At 41.9% G+C, this 24,855-nt stretch overlaps 1 protein-coding gene across 2 annotated transcripts in view; it reads left to right on the forward strand.

The window, feature by feature from the left end:
• Positions 1-24,855, forward strand: part of LOC124605747 (zinc transporter 9) — a 188,759-nt gene that overhangs the window by 33,947 nt on the left and 129,957 nt on the right. For both annotated transcript variants that reach the window (XM_047137626.1, XM_047137627.1), the window contains one exon: positions 4,389-4,527. In XM_047137626.1, the coding sequence (XP_046993582.1) occupies positions 4,389-4,527 (139 nt within the window). The remainder of the gene's footprint in view (positions 1-4,388; positions 4,528-24,855) is intronic.

Raw genomic sequence — 24,855 nt, forward strand, 5'->3', positions numbered from 1 at the left:
AAGTAATGAGAAGTATCAGAAATGAGAACAGTGTGAAACTTAACATGAGGGTTGATGGTCATGAAGTAGATAAAGTTAAGGAATTCTATCTAGGCAGCAAAACAAGCAATGATGGATGGAAAAAGGAGATCATCAAAAGTGGACTAGCACTGGCAAAAAGTGCATTCCTTCCCATGAGAAGTCTACTAATATCAAATACAAACCTTAACTTCAGGAAGAAATTCCTGAGAATGTACATTTGGAGCACAGCATTGTATGGTAGTGAAACAGGGATTGTGGGAAAACCGGAACAGAGGGAAACTGAAGCATTTTAGATGTGGTGCTACAGACGAATGTTGAAAATTAGGTGGGCTGATAAGGTGAAGAACGAGGAGGTTCTGTACCGAATCAGAGTGGAAAGGAGTATGTGGCAAACACAGACAAGGAGAAGGGACAGGGTAGAGGGGCAGGAAGAGGGATGAACGAAAAGGATTGGCGAGGTTCAGGAAATGGGAGAGTTACAGAAAAGTCGCCCATAACCCTGGGTCAGGGGAAACTTACCAGACGAAAGCAGAAGGAATAATCAAAACCTCACCAGTCCTTTTCCTTCACCCCTCTTCCTTCCCCTTCAATCCTTCTGCCAGAAGGAGCTACCGGTTCTGGAGGCTTGAACATTTCCTGACATTTTATATTTCTTTTTTCCTGCAGCTCTCTGGTGAGTACATTTTTTATTTGCCCAACTATATTATTATTTTCAAAAACTTTCACATTCATATTCATTCACTGAATGGCCCCTCCCCTTTCCCATCCAAAAAGATAGTAACCTTGCCATCTGGTGACCTTTACACACAAAACACTCGTATGTCATGTCACTAATTTAGTAATTTCAAAGTCTTTTGTTTAGTAATAAGTACTCTCTCATCTTCAGTATTTACAGTCTTTCGGAGTTTTTCTGTTTTAATAAATACACATTTTACCACCTTTACATTTAGATCTACATAAGTAACTGTATGAGATATAGTTCTTTGTCAGATTCTGTGGTACAGAGGATACCTATAAACAAAATAAAAAAGCTGGTGATATGTGATCCATTATCAATTTGTAGCGTCTTCCAGTAGGCATACTGTGCACAAACTTTCTTAGGATACAATCAGTTGGCATATCTGAGATTTCTGGATATGGATAATGTTAAAAAATGAAGCAGCAAGTCCCTCTGGACAAAGAACACTACCTTTGCATTTCTTGGATTTATGATCGTTTCCAAGAATGCAAGCAACATGCCACCAACTTTGAGAACTAACACTATTGTCTAACACAGTTTTAATAAATCCAGCTTCAATGATGCAAGAATCTTCTGAGGATAAGAAATGATCTGCATACTTGGTTTACCATTCAAAGGGTATGGCTTCATTGCAGCCTGAAAATTGGACACTAAAATGACAGAGTGTAGTTTATAAGAGTCCTGAATGGTTTATGAATTACTGTATCAGGGGGAAAACATGATTTCATTCTGCATATATTTCTCTGCTGTGCACAATTCAAAATGGATCCCAGGAATGGTTACTTGATGACATTCATACAGCTGCTTAGGTGTCATAATTCAATTTTCAAGTGAGATTTTTTTTATGTATTTCATATGGTGGTGCACAGCAATAATAAAAGAAGGACATCTTTATTACATTATAATAATTCTGCACTGCTCAATGGCCTGTTAAGCAATCAGCTTTTACAAGAAATGATTGAAGGACAATATCTTGTATTCTGAGCAGTCGAAAGTGAAGATGCAATTCAAATACTTGAATTTAATGTTATCCTATTGGATTGGCGCATCAGTTCAATACTGTTTTTACAAAAGTTTCTAAATATTTTGAGGAAAGGACAATTTGTCAAAAATAGAAGAAAGAAAGGAAGAAAGACTTGCTAGGTCAAAAGCTATCTGAACTTACAGTATCTCTTAGTTTTATGGGTACCATGAATTATTAAAAATTCCTTAATCTGGGACATCAAGGTGAAAAAATGCACCTAATTTTGTTGACAATATTATGAAAAGGATAGTTGCTACTCACCATATAGTGGAGAATCTGGGTCGCAGATAGGCACAACAAAAAGATTATCAGCAAGTAAGCTTTTGGCCAAACAGGCCTTCGTAGGAAAGAGATCAAAGAAAAAAATAAATAAATCTAATTTTGTTGATTTCATATGGGCTAACCCATGTTCCAGCTCATCCAGTATCTATAAAAATGGGCAAGTGTTTGTATCTGCTGTGACTGCCTATATCCTTAGAAGCATAGAAGCTCAGTACATTTCCAGTTACACATGAGACTGTAGAGATATACATTCAAATAATTTCATAAGACCCATTCTCCAAGAATTTAAATTTATCCATGTTGTTTGGAATTGTATGAGACCTGCAACTGCATTACAAATTTATAAAATAATGTTTACAGTGGTCACATTTTGGGTGCATGCTGCCATCATCAGGTACATTACACTGATCTGAAGTATGAGGAGGATTGTATGCTGGATGTGCCTGTGAGGTTGTGTGCAAAAATGTGAACATGTATGGAAAGACACATTACTTTAGTGTGCATTTTTGGTAAGCTGTGTGTTTAAGTAACTTCATTAACGTAATTTTTTTTTGCTGAAATTGGGGTACAAATATCCTTACGATAAAATCAACCTCTATGGCCAAAATTATTCATTATAAATGTTATGTTGACTACATTGCTCTTGGCAAATTGTGACACAAGTGATATTAACAACACATTCGATACACTCAATAAACTGGACAGATATATAAAATTCATTGTAGAATATGAACACAATGGTAGCATTATCTGCCTAAGCTTTAACTTCAGTATGGATAACAATTTACAGAATTTCAAAGTTCACAGAAAAACAACAAACATCACAATACATAGCTGATCTTGGCACCCTACAACACAGAAACACGCCAAATACAGAGCACTAGTTAACAAAGTCAGCAATATAACAGATGGTTATCATTAATGTGGAGTTGTCCACAGAGGCCCAGTGTGGGCTGTAATTATCGCATGGCAGCAAAACTTGGTAGATACAATAACATGTTAATGCGGAATTGATTTACACTGGAAAAAAATTAGTTCCAATTTTGGTCACCATGTACAAATCTGGAGCTGTAAATCACCTCGTCGTCCTCTCCAGTGCTGATATTGAACAAATTGTGGAAGCAGTGGTTGAAAATAATATCAAGAGTATGCCTCTCTCAATTGTTTGACCTTTTATGCTCACATCCCATTCCTAATCCACTGCGTATGGAAACATTTTTGTATCTTTCTTATATTTACAGCACCAGATTTGCATCTGGTGGCCAAAATTGAAATTATTTTTTCTAGCATAAATCAGTTCTGCAATAGAGTATCTATAGAGTTTTGCTCCCGTACAATAATTACAGCTCACAATGGGCCTCTGTGAGTAGCTGCTTCAAGCTTCAAAAACAGCTTCAAAAATGTAAGAATCTTAACTTGTGCATCTTTTAACATATATAAAGTAATAAACATGACATAAGATAATTCAGAGTGGATTACAAAACTTAGTGTGCATAACCACAAGACACGGAGAAAGACTTAAATACAAAGCATACCCCACTGACTTCATAGCTGCGGATTTAATTTAGCATTTGTTAAAATTCAGGAGTAAGTAAGACATGTATTTTTTTGTTTTCTCCAAAAAAATTACTGCACTGACATACAGGCCTCAAAGATGACACTGTAAACACCATTTTGAAGATGCAAATTTCGTAAAAAAAATTTAAAATGCTGTATCTCTGTAACAGTTCTAGATATTTTGTTAGAGTTTGTCTTATTTGAAAGATAACTGCTTTATGATTACAATGGTTTCTTCCGTTTGGACTTCTTTACTTAGTCCTTCGTTTTAACATATGCTAAATTCAATAAACTCAGTGACTATGAAGGTAAGATTTTTTCCTAGCCTGCCTGAATTATATGGATTAAGCCGGTCATACGCTTCTGATGATTGAAAATCATTGTCTCCAAAAATTCAATGGCTGCCTTTGACAAGAGGGATTTAAGTGCTCATGCAGTACAATTGCGTGTGATGTATATTGGGTGCTGGCCATTTGTTGTAAACAATCTTGTTAGGTACTAAGGTGATCGGTGCACAAAATGAGTCATGGTGTGTAAAGAAGGAAGAGTTGGGTAGAGAATGCCCTAACATCTGCACAAAGTAGATATTTTCGAATACTCTGTAAATCTGTTGTCTATGGGTAGCAAATATTACGACACAGTATGCACCCTGTGTAACCCTGTTTTAGAGTGAAACTTCTACACATTCTAGATTATGGTACCCCACACAGGAATTTATTTTGTATTATAATGATACTATATTCATTACTTTTTTCTTTTTTACAGAAATGGAACCAACTTTATTCTCAAACTCTGTGCTTGGATGTACACAGGGTCTCACAGCATGTTTTCAGAAAGCATTCACTCCCTAGCTGACACTATTAATCAGTTGATATTAGCATATGGGATACACAAATCTGTGCAGGTGAAATCCTTTATTATGTCTGAGCTTAAAATAGTACAGATATTAGCTCTTGTTAAATGTCATTTTCTATTCTGTCTACTTTACATGTAATGTAATTAACAAAGCAATCCAGCCATTAATTCATTCACAAGATGTTTGGTGTTCCCTCATATTTTCGTTGCTGTTGTTCTCATTGGTTCTGGGAGGAGTACTGTAAATTTAATGGCAAAATGGTAATTAGCAATAGTCGAGGTTATTATTAAGGCATGGTTTTTGTGATCCAGAAGGATCCTTTCTGGGAATAATGAAATGACCATAAAAATAAAGGGCAGGGGGATTAGAAGCTGGCCATTCTCATATCAATAAAAACACTCACCTATGTATGAAGTAAAAATAGTAAGCACTGTTGCAATATGAAAATTAGTTCTGAGATCAGTAGAGAGGGAAAGTAGAAAATAATACTAAATGAGTATAAAATAATAATAATTAATTGACAACTTTCATGAACGAGTAAAAGTAAAGCTCTGTGCAATTTGAAAGATGGTTTGAATACTGCAGTGCCTTATCAGGCATGGTCCTGTAGGAAGGGCTATGCTCTCGTCTTACTTCAGTCTTTACTCAGCCGGGAAAAAGGGACCTACTGTTTGTCGAGAACTCCAAATGTAAGTACAGATTAGCATTTTCCATGGAAAGAAAATTTTGGCCAGAGGTGATAAGCGATGAGGGACAAACTGGGGAGTCTTACGGTTTGTATCCTGAGTAAAAGCCGAGTGCAGCTTGAAAGAGGCCTTGGGAGTTACTAAGAAATGAGCACTAGCAAGGTGGAGAGGAAGGGGGTATGAGACAGCTAGGCGAGGACGGTCTTAACATTCTCTGAAAGAACAGGAAGTAGTCGGAAAGGAACTGATGACTGAAGGAGCAAGTACAGAGCAGATTGTTAGCAAATAACTTCTGCTTAATGAAAGAAATTGTTGGAAAGCAATCCACTGTTCGCTGAAACCTAAGACATTTGTGCTTCAAAGTGACATCAATAGCATCTGGTAAATTTGAAGCCATGAAGATATGACCTGGACGTTTCCTTTTGTCTTAAACTGAAGTTGTATGTGAAATCTGGAATGGACAGGACTAATGTCAAATCCTCTGGTGTATTAAGAGATTCAGACTAGTCTGAAATACATGGGACTAAACATTCAGTTAGCTCTGACACACATGCAGTTTATATATTGTCACATAGAAGAAGGTGTAATTAGATGAATGACGAACACTAACTTCATGTAATGAAGGTTTATTCAGCACGCACATATAAGAGCGCAGAGCAAATTGCCTCCAGCCAGAACACATACAGTATATATACAGCTACAGAACATTCCAGTACAATGATTCTTGCCATTTGTGGATACTTCTAGAATGTACTAGAACCGAATATAAAACTTAAAAATGTACAATCCAGGTGAGTTATGAACTCATGACCCTTCATGCAACAGGTTAGTATCATACCCACCACACCACGGTGCTACGCGGCTTCTTCTGTGACATTGCTCCCTCCTTAAGATAACAGCTTATTTGTGTTATGTCCTCCTAGTCCGGCAACGAGTCATCGGTCCTGCATACTCCAACTCCTGATGATTGATTCTCGCCCTGGCGGAGATCTTCTTAGTTCTTTTGCTGCTACGGTCTTCGTCACCTTTCTGCTTGTTGCCTGTCACTGGAGCTTCGAATTTACCCTGGGTTGCAGGATCCTTATGGGGCTTCATTCGAAGGACATGGACCGTATCTCTGATCTTCCGTTGTCTTGTGTCGGGGTCGAAATCTTCAACTTCTTAAGTAACATCGGACAACTGTCTTTCAACCTTATAAGGTCAAAAGTAGTGCCTGAGGAGCTTCTCAGAGAGACCAACCTTCCGAACAGGAGTGAAGATCCAGACGAGGTCACCAGGCTGGTAGACAACAGGGTGGTGGCTCGCGTCATACCTTCAGCGATCGTTTTCTTGAGCCTGCAGTGTGCGGAGTTGAGCTAACTGCTGAACCTCCTCAGCTCTGGTTAACACCTGGCCAATGTAATCGTCATCCACATCATCAGGATGTAACAGAAACACAGTGTCCATCGTCGTCATCACCTCACACTCATGCACCAGGGAAAATGGCGTAAATCCTGCGGTGTCTTTTTGGCAGTTTTGTTGGCAACCGTCATGAAAGGTAGCATCCTCATCCCAGTTGATCTGCTCAACATTGGCGAACTATGATAGCATGTCGGCCAAGGTCTCATTAAGGCATTCAGTAAGCCTGTTAGTTTGCTGATGGTAGGCTGTTGTCATGTGATGAGAAATGTTGCAGTGATGGTTTATCTCTGTCACAAAATTCAATTGAAAAACTTTCCCTCGATCCGTAATTAATGACTTTGGGGCACCATGTTTTAATACAGTGTCTTCTACGATGAATTTGGCTACCTCGAATGCTTCGGCTGTTTTCACAGCTTTTGTAATGGCATAGCATGTCAGATAATCAGTGCAACAATAATCCATCTATTGCCACTAGCAGATGTTGGAAATCATCCGTGGTGGTCAATCCCAACACATTGGAATGGCATTTCGGCTTGTGGAATTGGCATGAGTTGGCCAGGTGGTTTCTGAGGAACTGCTTTACTCCTCTGGCACTCTCGACACTGTGACACATAGTGACGGACACTCCTAAATAAAGCTGGCCAGAAAAATCTCCTGTGGATTGTATTGTATGTCTTAATAAATCCTAAATGTCCGGCCTCAGATGTGTCATGGAATTTCTGTAGAACATCTAAGCGAATGTGTTTAGGAATCACTGGTAGCCACCTCTTTCGAAACGGATCAAAGTTTTTATTGCAAAGTAATCCATTAACTACCTTAAATTGTCGTGTCACATGTTGTGACCGATTTAAGGCAAGCATAATTAGAGATGTCTTGGCGCCCTTCTGCTCAGCAGAGAGATCCTGGAGTGCAGCGAGACAGTTACTATCTTCATTAAAATCTTGATGGTCTTGCACAGGGTTTCTTGAGAGACAGTCGGCATATTGGTGTTTTGTTCCACTTTTGTACACTATGATAACATCATACTCTTGAAGATGAAGTGCCCACCTGGTGAGTCGTCCTGTTGGATCCTTAAGACCTGTCAACCAACAAAGTGAATGATGGTCTGTAACAACTGTGAATGGAATTCAATAGAGATACTGTCGAAATTTGTACGTGGCCCAGATCACAGCAAGACATTCTCTTTCTGTAGTTGAGTATTTCTCTCGGCTTTTGTAAGTGTCCTAGAAACATAGGCTATAACCTTCTCTTTTCCATAAGAAATCTGCACCATAACAGCACCGATTCCATACCCACTGGCATCTGTGTGTAGTTCTGTGGGTGCTCGCTCATCATACAGACCAAGTACAGGGTCAGTCTTCAGAGCTTTTTGCAGCACATCGAAAGAATCTTGTTGAACACCACCCCAGATAAATTTAGTATCAGCTTTTAACAACTCTTGTAGCGGCCTGGCTTTGATATAAAAGTCTTTGATAAAACAACTGTAATAAGAACATAATCCAAGGAAGCTTCTCACATCTCTAATACTTCTAAGAATAAGAAATTCCGTTACAGATCGCACATTTTCTGGGTCTGGCTGCACGCCTTCGTTTGATGCAAGGTGTCCAAGTACTTTGATTTCTTTTGCCCCCAAGAGACACTTTCTTGGTTTAAGTTTCAGTCCGCCTTGTTGGAGACAGTTAAGAATGGCCCTCAGTCTTTTTGTGTGTTCATCAAATGTCTCTCAAAACACCATAATGTCATCTAAATAACATAGACACATTGTCCACTTCAGGTGCCTTAGAAAATTATCCATTATCCATTCAAAAACTGCTGATGCATTACACAAACTAAACGGCATTACCTTAAACTCATACAGGCTCTTGAGGGTGATGAATGCAGTTTTCTCACGATCAGCCTCATCTACTTTGATTTGCCAGTATCCCGAGTAAGTGTCCATGGTTGAGAAAAAGTTAGCCCCCTTCAGACAATTTAGTGTATCGTCAATTAGTGGAAGAGGGGAAACATCCTTTTTAGTTATTAAACTTCCTGTAATCAACACAAAAGCACCAACTGCCATTCTTCTTCCTGACTAGGACCACTGGTGATGGCTATGGGCTCTGCGAAGGCTGAATGATGTCAGTCTTCACATTTTCCCTACCTCGTCGTGAATTATTCTACGTTCTGTTTCTGACACACGGTATTCTCTCTGGCTTATTGGTTGGTAGTCTCCACTCAGTGCTAATCCAGTACTTCACCGTTGATTTGTCTAATTTGCTATTCACCTGTGGATTTAAGCATTCAGAGAACTCTTGAAGAATGGCAAGTAGCTTCTTTTGTTGTTCCTTAATGAGATCTGGTGATAGTTGAGCTAGAAGATCTTGTCTTGTAGTGGTAGGGCTAATTTCACCCACAGACTGTGCATGGGAGGTTTCTATGATGCTCAGCTGTTCTTCAATTATTGGTTCAGCGACATGCGTCTTGGAAGGATCTGCGGTTCTTGGCGACAATTAACTATCCACAATTCACCAAATGCTTTCTTAAACAAGATGACAGAGGCTGGGATGACCAAGTTGTTCTTCAGTGGTAAGGTTCTCTTACATTCCATTAAACTCCTAATTGTTGTTGTTTATAGGTCCCCTTACTCTGACTTCAGAGCATTTCTGCTCAAGCTAGAGAGGGTTTTTGATTCACTTTGTAGGAAGTACCAGAAACTAGTTATATGTGATGACTTGAATATAAATTTTTTATGTGATGGTACAAGAAAAAGGATGTTGGTAGACCTCCTAAATTCATTTGATCTGATGCAAACTGTATTTTTTCCAACTAGGGTGCAGGGGAACAGTAGCACAGCCATAGACAATATTTTTATTCATTCTTCATTACTAGGTGGGCATTCTGTTAGTAAAAGCGTGAATGGCCTTCAGACGATGATTCACAAATTTTAACACTAAAAGGCTTTTGTACTCAAACCAATGTCCTATTTAATTACAAACTATGTAGGAAAGTTAATCCAACAGCAATAGAGAGTTTTTTAAACCTTGTCAAAGAACAAGAGTGGCAGGATGTTTATAGTGCCGATAACATAGATGATAAATACAATGCTTTCCTTAACACATTTCTCATGCTCTTTGAGAGTTGCTTTCCATTAGAACATTCTAAACGGGGTACTAGCAGTAATGGGCAGTCCGGGTGGCTGACTAGTGGGATAAGGATATCATGTGGAACAAAGCGGGAATTATATCAAAATGTTAGAAGTAGTCACAATCAAGCTACAGTAGCCCATTACAAACAGTATTGTAAGGTGCTTAAAAATGTTATCAGGAAGGCATAGAGTATGTGGTATGCAATAGAATAGCTAATTCACAGGATAAAATTAAAGCCATTGGTCAGTTGTGAAGAAAGCGTCTGGTCAGTAGCACGAGGTTGACGGAATAAAGTCAATTTACGGTAAAAATATTTTGGTTACTGATAAATCAGATACATGTACAGCATTTAACAATCATTTTCTGAGCATTGCTGGTGAATTAAATAAAAATTTAGTTTCTACAGGAAATCATATGATTTTCTTGGCAAATGCCTTTCTGAAATCGATGTCTGAAATACTCCTCTGTGTTACAGACAAGAGGGAGATTGAGTCAGTAATTAAGTCACTGAAGACTAAGAACTCTCATGGTTATGATGGAGTGTCTAGCAGAATATTAAAGTACTGGGCTGCACATGTTAGCCCTGTATTTAGCCATATTCGTAATTTTTCTTTTATGAATGGTTAGTTTCCTGAACGATTAAAGTACTCAGTAGTAAAGCCACTTTCTAAAAAGGGAGAAAGGGATAATGTAGATAACTTTAGACCTATTTCTATGCCATCAGTGTTTGCAAAAATTATTGAAAAGGCTATGTATGTAAGGATAATTGATCATTTTATATCACACGATTTGCTATCAAATGTACAGTTCGGCTTTAGAAGTCATTTAACAACTGAAAATGCTATATTCTCTTTTCGCTGTGAGGTACTGGATGGGTTAAACAAAAGGTTTCGAACGCATGGCATCTTTTTTGATTTAACTAAGGCATTTGATTGTGTTGATAACAAAATATTGTTCCAGAAGTTGGGCCATTACGGAATACGGGGAGTAGCTCACAACTGGTTCACCTCTTACTTTAAATAAAAGGTCATTCTTGTGACTTGCCGATCTTTCAAAGTCCCGCCGGCGGAAGACTGGTCTGATTACGAAAAACGTCTTCGACAGCACTTCTTGGCATTTCATGTTGCGGATGAACAAACATGTAAGTCTCTGTTCCTTTGTTGGATTTACAACCTCAAATGTATCGGTTGTTGTCCCAATTTGCCCCTTTGAAAGATCCTGTGTGTTTGTCCTTTGCTGAAATGTTCTCACTTCTGTTCATCTATTTTCAAAAGCAAACGCATGTGGTAGCCTCTCGTGTTGCCTTTTATCGTTGTCAAAAACAACCAAATCAATCCTGTCGCGCTTGGGCTGCTGAACTTCACGGCCTCAGTAGAAAGTGTCAATTTGTTACTGAAGTTCACAATGAATCCTACGCCAATTCCATGGTACGCTCCCAAGCGCAGCCTCGGCCTAACCGTAAACAAACCTCTAAGAAACTGCAGCAAAACCCACGGCAACTTCCTTCATGTCTGCGGTGTTTTACGAAACATTCACGAGAAGATTGTCCACAACGTTTGGCCGTGTGTCACAAATGCAAAGAAAAAGGGTCATTTGTCATCCGTTTCCAAATCTGACCGCATACATGATGTTCATGAACATGATGGCGATACTGATTCTGTGTTGTCTGTCAATTGTACTTCTTCCCTTTCAGGTAAGTTATTCCTCACTGTCCAAATACTTGGTCGAGATGTTTGCATGCAGGTTGATACTGGTTCTGATGCCACTATCATCAATTCTCAGACTTATCTTCAGTTGGGTTCTCCAATCCTGTCACCTGTCACTAGGCAATTACGGACTTACAATAAACAAAAGATTTCTCTCTTGGGACAATTTGATGTTGAGGTATCTTACAAATCTGTCGTTCGCACTGCTCCCATATTTGTGGTCGACCATAGTAACGCGGAGAATTTTTTTTGGTTTCGATGCCTTTCGCGTTTTTGGGTTCTCCATAGATGACTCTGTCCATCTCGTCTCTGATGCTATTCCTTATGCTCAATTGGATTCCTTGTCGACGACATTTTCATCCCTTTTTTCTCCTGGCTTAGGCCATGCAAACAACTTTGAAGCTCATATCACGCTCGAACCCACTGCTCGGCCTAAGTTTTTTCGGGCTCGGCCCATTCCTGTGGCCCCTCGTGATCAGGTCAAATGGGAGCTGGATTGTCTCACTGCTTCAGGGGTCTTGCTTCCTGTCACTTCCAGTGAGTAGTCCTCTCCTGTCGTCGTCGTTGCTGAGCCAAATGGTGATATTCGTCTCTGTGGCGATTTCAAAGCCACTGTAAATGCTCAATGCCTTATCGACACTTACCCTATGCCTTGACCTGAAGAATGTTCACTAAACTTGCTGGAGGCCAGTATTTTTCTCAACTAGACCTGTCAGAAGCTTATCAACAACTTCCTCTCGACGCTGCTTCTGGCAGTTTCTGGTCCTTAACACACCTTCCGGCCTCTATCAATACCAACGATTGCCATTCGAGGTTGCCAGCGCCCCTGCTCTCTTTCAGCGGTTCTTGGAACAATTATTGCTCACTGTCCCTGGGTGTATCAATTACATGGACGACATTGTTGTCACTGGCTCCACCACTGATGAACATCTTCAAAATCTCCGCACACTTTGTCATGTCTTACAGACTGCCGGTCTTAAGTGTAATCTTCAGAAATCAAAATTTTTTTCAGGTATCTATCACGTACTTGGGATTTCAATTCTCTTGGGTTGGTATTCGTCCGCTTCAACAAACTGTCGCTGCGATTGATGCCCTCCCTCACCCTACATCTGTTGAGGAACTGCAGGCCTTCTTGGGGAAAATAGCATACTATCACAAGCTCTTACTGTCTGTTGCTTTGCTGGCTCAGCCGTTACATCGCCTGTTGCATAAAAACGTGCCCTTTCACTGGTCCAAGTCATGCGATGCGGCTTTCCAGAAATTGAAGACTATGGTGAAACAGGCCCCATGCCTGGCTACTTATCGACCTGGCCAACATCTTGTTCTTGCCACGGACGCCTCTCACGGGGCCGGTGCAGTCCTTGCGCACCGTTTTTCTGACGGTTCGGAACAACCCATTGCTTATGCCTCCAAAACACTCACGGATACCCAACAAAAGTATTCTCAAATTGAAAAAGAAGCTTTGGCCATTATTTATGCTCTTTATAAGTTTGGTGTTTTTCTCTGTGGATCCAAATTTCATCTTGTTATGGATCACAAACCCCTTGTTTCCTTGTTTCATCCATCAACATCACTTCCTGACAAGGCTGCACACCGCCTCCAGCATAGGGCTCTTTACTTGCCTCGTTTCAGTTATGAGATTCATTTCTGGCCGATGGCTCAACATGCAAATGCTGATGCACTGTCTCGCCTTCCCATGGGTCCTGATCTGGCATTCGATAGGGACGAACATTTGTTTCCACCTGGATGTTGCCGAGCAGCGGGTTGTGGACGGGTTCCCCACCACCAGGGACCGGCTGGCGGCTGCTATGGGTCCTGACCCTACCCTCACACGGGTTTTACGCCGTATTCAGAAGGGTTGCCGAGATCGTCCGTCCACTAAGACTTCTGATCCGTTGTGGAACTACTACGCTTTGCGTTACCGCCTCACGGCTAGGTATGGTATCCTCCTTTCCATCGAAAATGCGCCGCATGTTGTGGTACCTGCGTCTTTGCATGTTTCGGTCTTGCGCCTCCTTCACCAAGGGCACTGGGGTGTCTCACACAAAATCTCTGGCGCACCATCATGTGCACTGGCCTGGCATCGACTCTGAAATAGCACACATGGTCGCTGCCTGCGGCCCTTGTGCGTCACAGGCCGCCGACCCGAAGTCATCTTTGTCACCGTGGCCTTCGCCTGAGAAGCCCCGGGAGCGTATTCATGCTGACTTCGCGGACCTTTTTTAGGTACTTATTAGCTTCTCGTTATTGACGCCTACTCTAACTTTCCTTTCATTGTCTGTTGCACGTTGCTTACCACTGTGGCAACCACAAATGCTCTAGCTCGAAAGAGGGCTGGAATGTTGGAGCTTTTCATTTCACATGTGCCACCCTAAATCGTACAATGATTTGTTCAGTGAGTGGTAATTCAAAAGTGCCCTAGCCCCTTGCCCTAATACGGCTCCCGGGCCAGTTATCATCCACTGTCAGATGCTCAAATACCTCGCAGTGGACTGCCAGTGACGCCTCATAGACCTTTTCATCCGTATCTGGGTTGAGGGTGAGTTCCCGTCACAATGGCGGGAAAGCGTCGTAATTCCCGTGTTGAAACGTGGCAAGAACACACTGGAGGTGGACAGCTACCACCCCATTAGCCTCACCAACTTTCCTTGCAAGTTGCTCGAACACATGGTGAGCCGGAGGTTGAGTTGGCTACTTGAGTCTCGGGGCCTTCTGGCTCTGTCTCAGGGTGGGTTCCGTAAGGGCTGCTCTGGCACCGATAATCTGGTGTGCCTGGAGTCTGCCATCATTACAGCCTTTGCCCACCGTCCGCATCTGGTCGCTGTTTTTTTTTTTTTTTTTTTTTTTTTTTTACATAGGAAAGGCATACGGTATGACGTGGCGACATCACATCCTCTCTACGCTACGTGGTTGGGATCTTCAGGCTCCGCTCTGGATTTTCATACAAAATTTTCGGTTGCTTTGTTCCTTCCATGTGCAAGTTGCAGCCTCCCATAGTTCCTCTCGAGTTCATGAGAATGGGGTACTGCAAGGCTCTGTCTTAAGTGTCTGCATCTTTTTGATTGCAATTAATGGGCTTGCTGTGGCAGTGGGAACGTCTGTGTCAGCTTCCTTGTATGCTGACAACTTCTGCCTATACTTTAGCTCCACTGGCATTGCAGTTGCTGAATGGCAGCTGCAGAGCGCTATCTGTAAGGCGCAGTCTGGGGCTGTTGCACATGTCTTCCAGTTTTCGGCTGCCAAGACCTGCGTCGTGCATTTCTGCCGGCAACGCACTATTCACCCTGAGCCAAGGCTTTTTTTGACGGCTGTGGTGGAGACGCATCGGTTTTTGGGATTGGTCTTTGATACCCAGTTGACTTGACTTCCTCATATTTGGCAGCTTAAAGAAACGTGCTGGCGGCATCTTAACGCTCTTCCTTGCTTGAGTCACACCAGCTGGTGTGCTGCTCGGTTTATCCTTCTATGGCTGTACCAGGCATTAATTCAGTCCCATCTAGGTTGTGGGAGCCTGGCATATGGTTCAGCATTCCCTTCTGCATTGCAGTTGCTGGACCCCATCCTGCACAGCTGGATCAGACTCGCCACTGGAGCTTTCCGGACAAGCCCTGTCAACAGCATACTTGTGGAGGAAGGTGCCCGTCCATTGCGGTTCCGGCGCCAATGGTTACTGGCCGCTTATACTAGACACATTTGTAGCTTGCCAGGGCTTCCCATTTATCGTCTCCAGTTCCCTCAGTCGGTCGGCCATCTTCTGGAATGGCAGCCCCGGTCAGGGTGTACAATCGCGGTTTGCGTCAGAGCTCTTCTCTCTGGGCTTGCAGTTTTCCGTCTTCCACCTCTTTTTTGGGCCTCTCTGTGTATACCCATGGTGTGTGCCTCGCCGATGCCTTCGGCTCGATTTGGCACGGGGCCTGAAGGACTCAGTCCCTCCTGAGGCCCTCTGCCGCTGCTTTCTTTCAATCCTTGCCGCGTTTCAAGGCTCTGTCGTTGTCTATACTGACAGTTCGTGTCCATACTGACGTTTCGATGGTTGATGGTCGTGTCGGTTATGCTCGTACCATAGGGGATCATTATGAAAAACTCATTACCGGCTGGCTGCAGTGTTTTCCCTGCCGAGCTGGTGCCATCTCTCATGCCCTAGAGTATATCCGCTGCTGCTCAGGTGAGTCCTTTGTTATGTGTAGTGACTCCCAGAGCAGTTTACGAGCTATCGACCAGTGTTTCGCTCGCTCTTGTCTGGTGATGGCTATCCAGGAGTCCCTCCGTACTCTCGCCCGTTTCGGCCGCTCTGTGGTATTTGTGTGGACCCCGGGTCATGTCGGCATCCAGGGAAATGAATGTGTTGACACGCTGACCAAACAGGCTGTCGGTGCACCAGCATTGGGGAATGGCCTTTTGGAGAGTGACCTCAGGTCAGTTTTGTGGCAGAAGGTACTTCGCACCTGGCGTGAAGAGTGGCGTGCCCTTCCTTGACCCAACAAACTTCAGGCCATCAAGGAGGGTACCGGTGCATGGCACTCCTCCTTGTGGTTCTCTTGCACGGACTCTGTTGTCCTCTGCCGGCTGCGCATTGGCCACACCTGGATGACGCACAGCTGTTTATTGTGCCACGGGGACCCACCTTTATGTCGCTGCGAGTCAGCTTTGACTGTGTTCCACATCTTGTTGGACTGCCCGCTTTTAACTCCGCTCAGGCAGACGTTGGCGCTGCCTGATACGCTTCCTGCACTTTTATCAGATGACATTTTGATGACTGATTTAGTTTTGAGTTTTATTTGTGCAGGGGGTTTTTATCGCTTGATCTAAATGGTTGTCCTTTTTTGTGTTGAGTCTAGCCTTTGGCCTATGATTTTAGACTTGGATTTTTAGTGTGTTTCTTGGTAGTTGGCTTTTTCTTTTTTTTGTTTCTATGATCGGCCAACCACTGTCACACTCGGTGTGAATTTAATTCCTTTCTTCTGGTCTCTGTGTCTTTCTTGTCCTGTGTCATCTCTTGTCATCTCTGTCATTTGTTTTTATTCCTTGTGGGTGTTTCAAGTTCATGGAAAAAGGGAGTATCCAAATAGCCCTTGTAGTGAAACAGCCATTGAAGTCACTTTGTGTTTGTGTGCAGCAAGTTCACAACTGAATGGTCAGGTCTGTGGTTTGCCACAGACTGGCAGTGGCTATCCATGTGAGTAAACTGTTGGTTATGTGTCATTCCCACATAGAATGCTGTACAGTAATTGCACCATAGCTTATATTTAGAATGGCTGCTTTCATATGTGGCCATGCCTTTTGTTGGGGTAGGAAGTGCCTATAACAGGACTGCATTGGAGATCATGGGTGGGTCCTGCACTTGGGCCAACCATAGGGGAATGACCAATGTGGTACAGGATTGGCAGTAAGATTGAAAAAGTGGTGGTGGTGATAATCATCATCTTTACTTGTCATATTAACTTTGCAGTCTTGGACATCATCATTTTTTGTGCATTTTTAACAGTGATCTCTTGTAATACATATAATTAATACGTACATCAAGTAGTACATTGTATGCTTTTATAACGATTCAGAATTCCGTAAGTGAGTACCAACATCTTTCAGTTAACATTTGTTTCAATTTGCCCTTAAGAAGACTGCCATGTAGTTACTTCATGTTATTTGGCTATCTCATTATATTACCAAGTATCCTAACTGCTCTCTTTTGAACCCTAAAAATCCTTTCCATCTAGACTGTGGCTGCCCAACCTCAAAATCTCAGCCCCATATTACAAATGTGAGTGAATTAAACTGTAGTACACTTGTTTAAGGGTGGGGGAGGATATTATATTGGCAAGATTTTTGGTAAGTGAATATTACTGGTAATATTTTTACAGATATAGCTGATATGCCCTTTCTATGTGAGAAGTTTATCAGGGTGCCTAAAAACTTACGTTTATCATATTTTTCAGCTGTAGAAAGTCATTCAATATCAGTATTATAATAATTTAACAAGAACTTTATTACATTTGTCTTGTCCCTGATCTGTGTAAGTTTGTACATTGTTTAATATTCTATGATCATTTCAAAGTTCTCTCTTTATTGCTTATGCTAGCTGCTTGGCATGGAGCCAGCATAGTTTACTATTTAGAATTTTGTGGCCGTCATTGATATATACAAAAAACAAGAATGGCCCAAGTCTACAAGGGTAGAAGTATGGAAAGGCATTCCTCATCTCAGGCCACAATAGTAGTTGAGGTTGTTGAAGTCCTGGTGGAGGATGTGGTCAAGCTTTTCAAGGCCAGGGTGTTACTGGGTGGTCAGAGGAGAGCTGGTTGGCCACTAATTGACAGATAGGAGCATGGCTCAGGAGATATATAATTGGATGACCTGGATAGGATGTTGTATGCCAGTAAAGGCTATAGTGACGTTGTCAGTATATTTTGACAGCTCCAGCCACTCAGATGCAGCTTGCACTGCTGGCAAGGCTGTAAGCAGGAATGGGTAACAGTTGTCATAGTGGAAGTACTGTTGGTGGTTGACACAGTTGATATGCACATATGTATGTATGCAGCCATATGAGAGGTGGCTACATGGGTACAGACATCTAGGAAGTTGGCTCAATGAGTTGAGAAGGACCATGTGAAGGGATTTGGGAGTAGTCATTCAGGAAAGAGCAAATGTTGAATTCACATCATGATAATGTTATCAGTGAATCTGAGCTGGACAAGAGGATTTTGGTAATGACTGGATAGAAATGATTCCTCCGGACAGCCTAAAAAATGGTTGGTATAAGATGCCATCATGCGAGTATGCATGGGAGTACAGTGCATTTGTTTATAAATTCGCCCTTCAAAAATGAAAGAAGTGTGGTTCAGGATGTGGTTGTGTGGGAGATTAGGAAAGAGGTGGTTGGTGTGGGATCAAAAGGATGTTGGGAAAGACAGTTTGGGCTGTGGGCATGAGAGGATGTTGGCAGACAAGAACATTGTGTCCACAGCAACAGCCGGCCGGAGTGGCCGTGCGGTTCTGGGCGCTACAGTCTGGAGCCGAGCGACCGCTACGGTCGCAGGTTCGAATCCTGCTCTGGGCATGGATGCGTGTGATGTCCTTAGATTAGTTAGGTTTAATTAGTTCTAAGTTCTAGGTGACTGATGACCTCAGAAGTTAAGTCGCATAGTGCTCAGAGCCATTTGAACCATTTTTTCCACAGCAACAAAGGAGTCTGGTGGTAATGGGACAGGAACTGTGGAGAGGAAGTGAAGGAAGGGAGCAGTGTCTTGAATGTGGGATGGGAGGTTACAGACAGTAGTTTGGAGGTGTTAGTCAACAAAGGCAGAGGTTTGTTCAATGGGAGCAATGTACCCGGCCACAGTGGGATGGCCAGTAGGGAGTTCTGCAGGGTTGGGTTTTTGGAATTTGGGGAACAGGTGAAAGATAGGATTATGGGAGTTGCAGGTATGAGAAAGGGGGATGCGTTCAGGTGTCAGGTTTTGTGACCTAAGGCCTCGGAGAGCTGCTACAGCTCGTGTTTGACTTAGGCTTTTGGCTGGAAGTGAATCCTTTAGAAAGTATTGAGACTACTGCAGTGGTCAGAGTTTAGCCAGAAAGACTAGTAGTAGCGTTAAATGTACATCTATACTCTGCAAACCACTGTGAAGGGCATGGCAAAGTGTATGGCCCATTGCACCAGTCATTAGGACTTTCTCCCCATTCAATTTGCATATGGAGTGTGGAATGAATGATGTTCCTCCATGCTTGCTGTAATTGATCTAATCTTTTCCTCAAGATCCCCATATGAGTGATACATAGATGGTTGTGGTACATTTCTGGAATTGTCATTTAAAATCGGTTCTTGAAACTTTGGTAGTAGACTTTCTTGGGAGAGTTTCCATCTATCTTGAAGAATAGGCTACATAGGTTCTCTCAGCATCTCTGTGATACTTCCTCCACATGTCAAACGGACCTGTGACCGTTCTGTGTATATGTTTAATATACCCTTTGTTCCTATGCGGTATGGGTCCCAAGCACTTTGTGTGAGTAAATTGTAAACAATCACCCATCACAGACTCATTGCATTAACCTCTTAATCTACTACTTGCTTTACCCATGATGGATCCTATGGGCTTGTTCCATTTCATGTCCCTGTCAAGTGTTACCCTGAGATATTTATATGAAGTTACTGAGTTAAATTGTGACTCACTGATATAGTCATAGGATACTACATTTTTTCATTTTGTGAAAGTGCACAATTTTACATTTCTGAACATTTAAACCAAGTTGCCAGACTTTGCACCAATTTGAAATCTTACTTGTCCAACTTCGTGCAGACTGTATGTACTTCATTGTAGGTAGCTGCACTATCTGTGAAAAGTGAGGTTACTCTTAATATTGTATGCAAGGTCAATAATACACACCATCGACTGCAAGGAACCCTGGGGGACACCCGATGTTACTTCTTCTGTCGACGACTCTCCATCAGAGATAATATTCTGCATCTTCCCTACCAAGAAATCCTCAGTCCAGTCCTAAATTTTGCCTGATACCCCATATGATCTCACTTTTGATAATAAGTGTAACTCTGAGACAAATGCTTTTTGGAAATAGAAAGATGTTGTATCTACCTGGCCACCTTGACCCATGGCTTTCAGGAATTAATGTGAAGAAAGTGCGAGTTAGGTTTCATGTGAAAAATGTTTTCAAAAATCATGCTGGTTGGGATGGAGAAGGTCATTCTGTAAGAGATACCTCATTATGTTTGAGCTCAGAATATGTTCTAAGATTATGTACAAATTGATGTCAAGGAAAGTTCCTACTCACCATATATTGGAGATGCTGATACGCAATAGGCACAACAAAAAGATTCACAATTATATCTTTCAGCCATTAAGGCCTTTGTCGGCAATAGACACACATGCACACCTGCGCTGGCGGCTGGAAAACGAAGGTTAGTCACTGCCCTCACCCATCCAGCCCCATCCCTGCTCCCATTCCAGCACTACACAGCCTTCATTTCACTGCCACACCCAGTCTTTTAATTTATTTTTATTTCTCTCCTTTCTGCTACTTACCCCCCCACCTTATCTCCTGCCCTCCGTCTAAACTTCAGCACTTCACTGTCTCCCACCCCCGCCATACTATCCCTCCCCGCCCCAGCCTCCTCCTTAACCCCACCCAGTCGCCACTCCCATCATGCACTGATGCTGCTGCTCACAGTGTGGTTTCAGTTACCTGAAACTGCAGACGTGTGTGCAAGTTACATTTGCATGAGTGGGTGTATGCATGTGTGTCTATTGCTGACAAAGGCCTTAATGGCAGAAAGCTATAATTGTGTGAATCTTTTTGTTGTGCCTATCACGACTCTGCATCTCTGCTGTATTGTGAATAGCAACTTTCCTTCTCTAATATTGTTACATTCCATTCTGGATTTTCCATTGTTTGAAATTGATGTCAAGGTTATTCAGTGGTAGTTTTGTCAATTGTTTCTGCTACCCTTCTTGTAGAGTGTGACCTGTCCTTTTTTCCATATACTGGGCATGCTTTTGTGTTCTGTGGCTCAATGATAGATTATAGCTAATATAGGAACTAATTCGGCCATGGATTGGGTGTAGAATCTGACAGGGATTCCATCTGACCTGGAGCTTCGTTTAATTTTAATAATTTCAGCTGTTCATCAGCACTATTGACACCAACACCTATTTCACTCACCTTTTAAGTGGTATGAAGATGGAAATGGGTTTTACTTTGTGAAGGAATATTTGAAAACAGAGCTACAAATTTCTCGTATTGATTTCCTGCTCTCATTTTCAGTTCGTGTCTTGTTCTTGAATGACTCGACTTCAACACCACTAACAGCCTTTACATAGACCAGAATTTCTTTGGGTTTTGTTAAAGACCTTTTGACAATATATTGCTGCGGTAGTCACTGAAGGCTTCACACATTGCTCTCATTACTGCCAAACGTGTTTCATTCAGCATCTCTCTGTTTGCAGCCCTATACTTTTTTTATACTTGTTATACAGTTGTCTCTGTTTCAGGTAGAAGGTTTTTTTTTTTTTTTTTTTACATTGACTATATAATGGAGGATCTCTCCCATCAATAACTGTTCCACTGGGCACATATCTGTCCAGTGCATGGTTAACTGTTCTTTTAAATTCAAGCCATAGTTCCTTTCCATGCTCCTGTCCTAAGCTAAAAGTTTCAAGTTCCTCATTGAGATATGACACAACGATTATTTATTTAGTTTGCTGAACATATAAATCATTCTACTTGTTTTAATTGCCCTCTGTACGTTGTTCATTGTTGCGATAACTGCCTCATAGTCACTGATAACAGGTTTTATGTAGATGTCCTCAAAGAGTGTCATGTATGTCTGTCCGTCTCCATTAGATCTAATATACAAGGTGGAATCCAAAATTTTTTGGGACTTGTGCTGCCATCTGGAAGGTAGGAGTAGTAGGTATTTGCACTGCTAGGTGGCGAGAGCAGCATATCTGATGAGTCAGTGTGCGGAGTGGCATTCAGCTGGGAGGACGTGTTGTGTGTTGACAGTGATTTCCGTAATACTCTGTGTTTGGTGTGTGACGATTTTACGATGGATCTGCGAACAGAACAGAGCGTGTGTATCAAATTCTGTGTGAATCTCGGGAAAGTGTTACGGAGACCCTTACAATGATTCAACAAGTGTTTGGGGGACAGAGCATGAGCCGTATGCGTGTGTTTGAGTGGCATCCTCGGTTTAGGGCCAGCTGTACGGACGTCGAAGATGATGCTCACACTGAAGAGCGTGATCATTGTTTTCTTTGATACCAAGGGAACTGTGCACAAAGAATTAGTCCCACCTAACCAAACAGTGAATTCCGCATACAACTGTGACGTTTTGCAACGGCTCCATGAAAATGTCGCGATGATGCCCCGAACTTTGGCATCAAGGGAACTGGCTGCTGCATCCCGATAGTGTGCCCTTCACATGTCCTTGCTCACCAGGACCATTTTGGCAAAAAACAACATGGAGGTTGTACCCCACCCACCGTATTCGTCAGATTTGGTACCTTGCGACTTCGCGCTATTCCCAAAACTGAAACTTAATTTGAAAGGCCGTCGGTTCGACACTCTAGAGAGGATTCGAGAAGCATTGCTGGTGATGATAAACGCCCTCAAAGAACAGGACTTCCAGAAAATGTTTGACCAGTGGCAGAAGTGCTGGGACCAGTGTGTACATGCGATGGGAACTTCTTTGAAGGTGATGGTGACCATTAGTCCAAAGGTAAGGTTTTCAACAGTGGCAGCACCAGTCCTGAAAATTTTGGATAGCACCTCATATTTCTATTATGGTTGGGATTCTGAACTATCCATTCTAGGTAGTTTCAGAGAAGGCATTTAACAATGCACAGGATTCTTGTCATGCCCACCACTAACGAAATTATAAGTATCCCAATCAAGCTATGAATGATTAAAGTGTCTTTCAGTGATTACTAGCTCATTACTCACACAAAGTGATGAGTGCAATCGACAAGGAATTTCAAATTGATTCCATATTTCTAGATTTCTAGAAAGCTTATGACAATGTACCTGACAAGCAGCTTGTAATCAAATTGATTGCTTATGGAATATTGTCTCAGTTATGTGATTGGATTTGTGATTCCCTGTCAGAGAGGTCACTGTTCATAGTAACTGACGGAAAGTCATCGAGCAAACCAGAAGTGATTTCTGACATTCCCCAAGGTAGTTTCACAGGCCCTGTTCTCTTCATTATCTATATAAGTGACGTAGAAGACAATCTGAGTAGCTGTCTTCAGGTTGTTTGCAGATGATGTCATTTATAGTCTAGAAAAGTCACCAGAAGATTGAAACCAATTGCAAAATGATTTAAATAAGATATCTGTATGGTGCAATAATTGACAATTGGTCCTAAATGATGAAAAGTGTGCGATCATGCACATGAGTGCTTAAAGGAATCCATTAAACTTTCGTTACATGATAAATCAGTCAAATCTGAAGGCCATAAATTGAACTAAATACCTAGGAATTACTGTTACAAACAATTGGAAAGAGCACACAGAAAATGTTGTGGGTAATGTGAACCAAAGTCTGCATTTTATTGGCAGAACATGATGCAACAGATCTGTGAAAGACTGCCTACACTGTGCTTGTCTGTCTTCTTTTGGAGTATTGCCGCATGATGTGAGATCCTTACCAGGGAGGATTAATGGAGTACACCGAGAATTTTCAGAGAAGGGCAGTACTTTTTGTCCATCAAGAAACAGGGGAGAGTGTCGCATACAAGATACAGGATTTGAGGTGGAAATCATTTAAATAAAAGGCATTTTTCATTGCAGCTGTCACCAACTTTCCCTGCAAATGCGAAAATATTTTGTTGATGCCAACCTACATAGGGAGAAACAATGATCATAATAAAATAAGAGAAATCAGATGTCGCTTGGAAACATATAGTTGTTCGTTTTTTCCTCCCGCTGTTCAAGAGTGGAATAATAGTGTGCTATTAGGAAGGTGGTTCGATGATTGCTCTGCCAGACACTTTAGTATGATTTGCAAAGTAACCGTGTAGATGTAGCTTAACGAAGTTAAGTGCACATGAACTGATGTCTTCTGTGAAGTTTTTGGTTAATCAGGAGGTGAATCTGGTGGTAGACAGAAGGAGCCTATTATAATTTTGTGCCCATCCTTGTTACTGAGTCTTACTTGATCAATCTCTCATACAGCTTAAATTTTTATCTCAATGGATTTGAGTTTCTTGTCTATTGCACCACATCCTATCCATAGCCTTTCGGTTTATGCTTACAGGACGGGTGTCCAGGGGCAGTGTGTTTCGTGGGGTGGAGGAAGTTTTTTGGATTGTGGAAGACGGAGAAAGTCATCAAGGCCTGGTCAGGGAGTTGCAAGGGTTTAGACTGGTTTTCTAATCCTCCTTGTCAGCCACATCATGACCCAAAATTATTTCACTTTTGAAGGGTAAATCTATAAACAAATCTGTCATATTACAATGGGTACTTGCATAGCACCATCCTATGCCAACTTATTTGTGGCCACATACAGGAAACCATTTCTATCCAGCGAAGATCTAAAACCTCTTGTCTGGTTCAGGTTAATTGATGAGATTTTCATGATGTGGACTTATTGGCAAGGACATTCATTGCTGTTTCCTCCATAACCTCATCACCTACTCCCAAATCCACTTCACCTGGTCCTTCTCAACTCATTGAGCCACCTTTCTTGATATCAAGCTCTTAGGTTGCTCCATATATACATCTTTATGGATCAAGTGCATCGACCACGAACAGGACCTGCACGTCTTTGTGGTTGTGTATGTGGAAGTGTGTACTTTTGCTAGAAAAAGAGCAAGAGCTCGAAAGCTAGTGTGAATGCTGTCTCCTGTTATGTGTTTGTGCTCCACGCAACAGTACGCTTTAGGTGACTGGTTGCCTTTCCTTATTTTACATGTAAATAATACTTTTATGAATGAGACATTGAAGAAAA

This window comes from Schistocerca americana, chromosome 3 (genome assembly GCF_021461395.2).
Source record: "Schistocerca americana isolate TAMUIC-IGC-003095 chromosome 3, iqSchAmer2.1, whole genome shotgun sequence".
In the NCBI taxonomy this organism is placed as follows: Eukaryota; Metazoa; Arthropoda; class Insecta; order Orthoptera; family Acrididae; genus Schistocerca; species Schistocerca americana.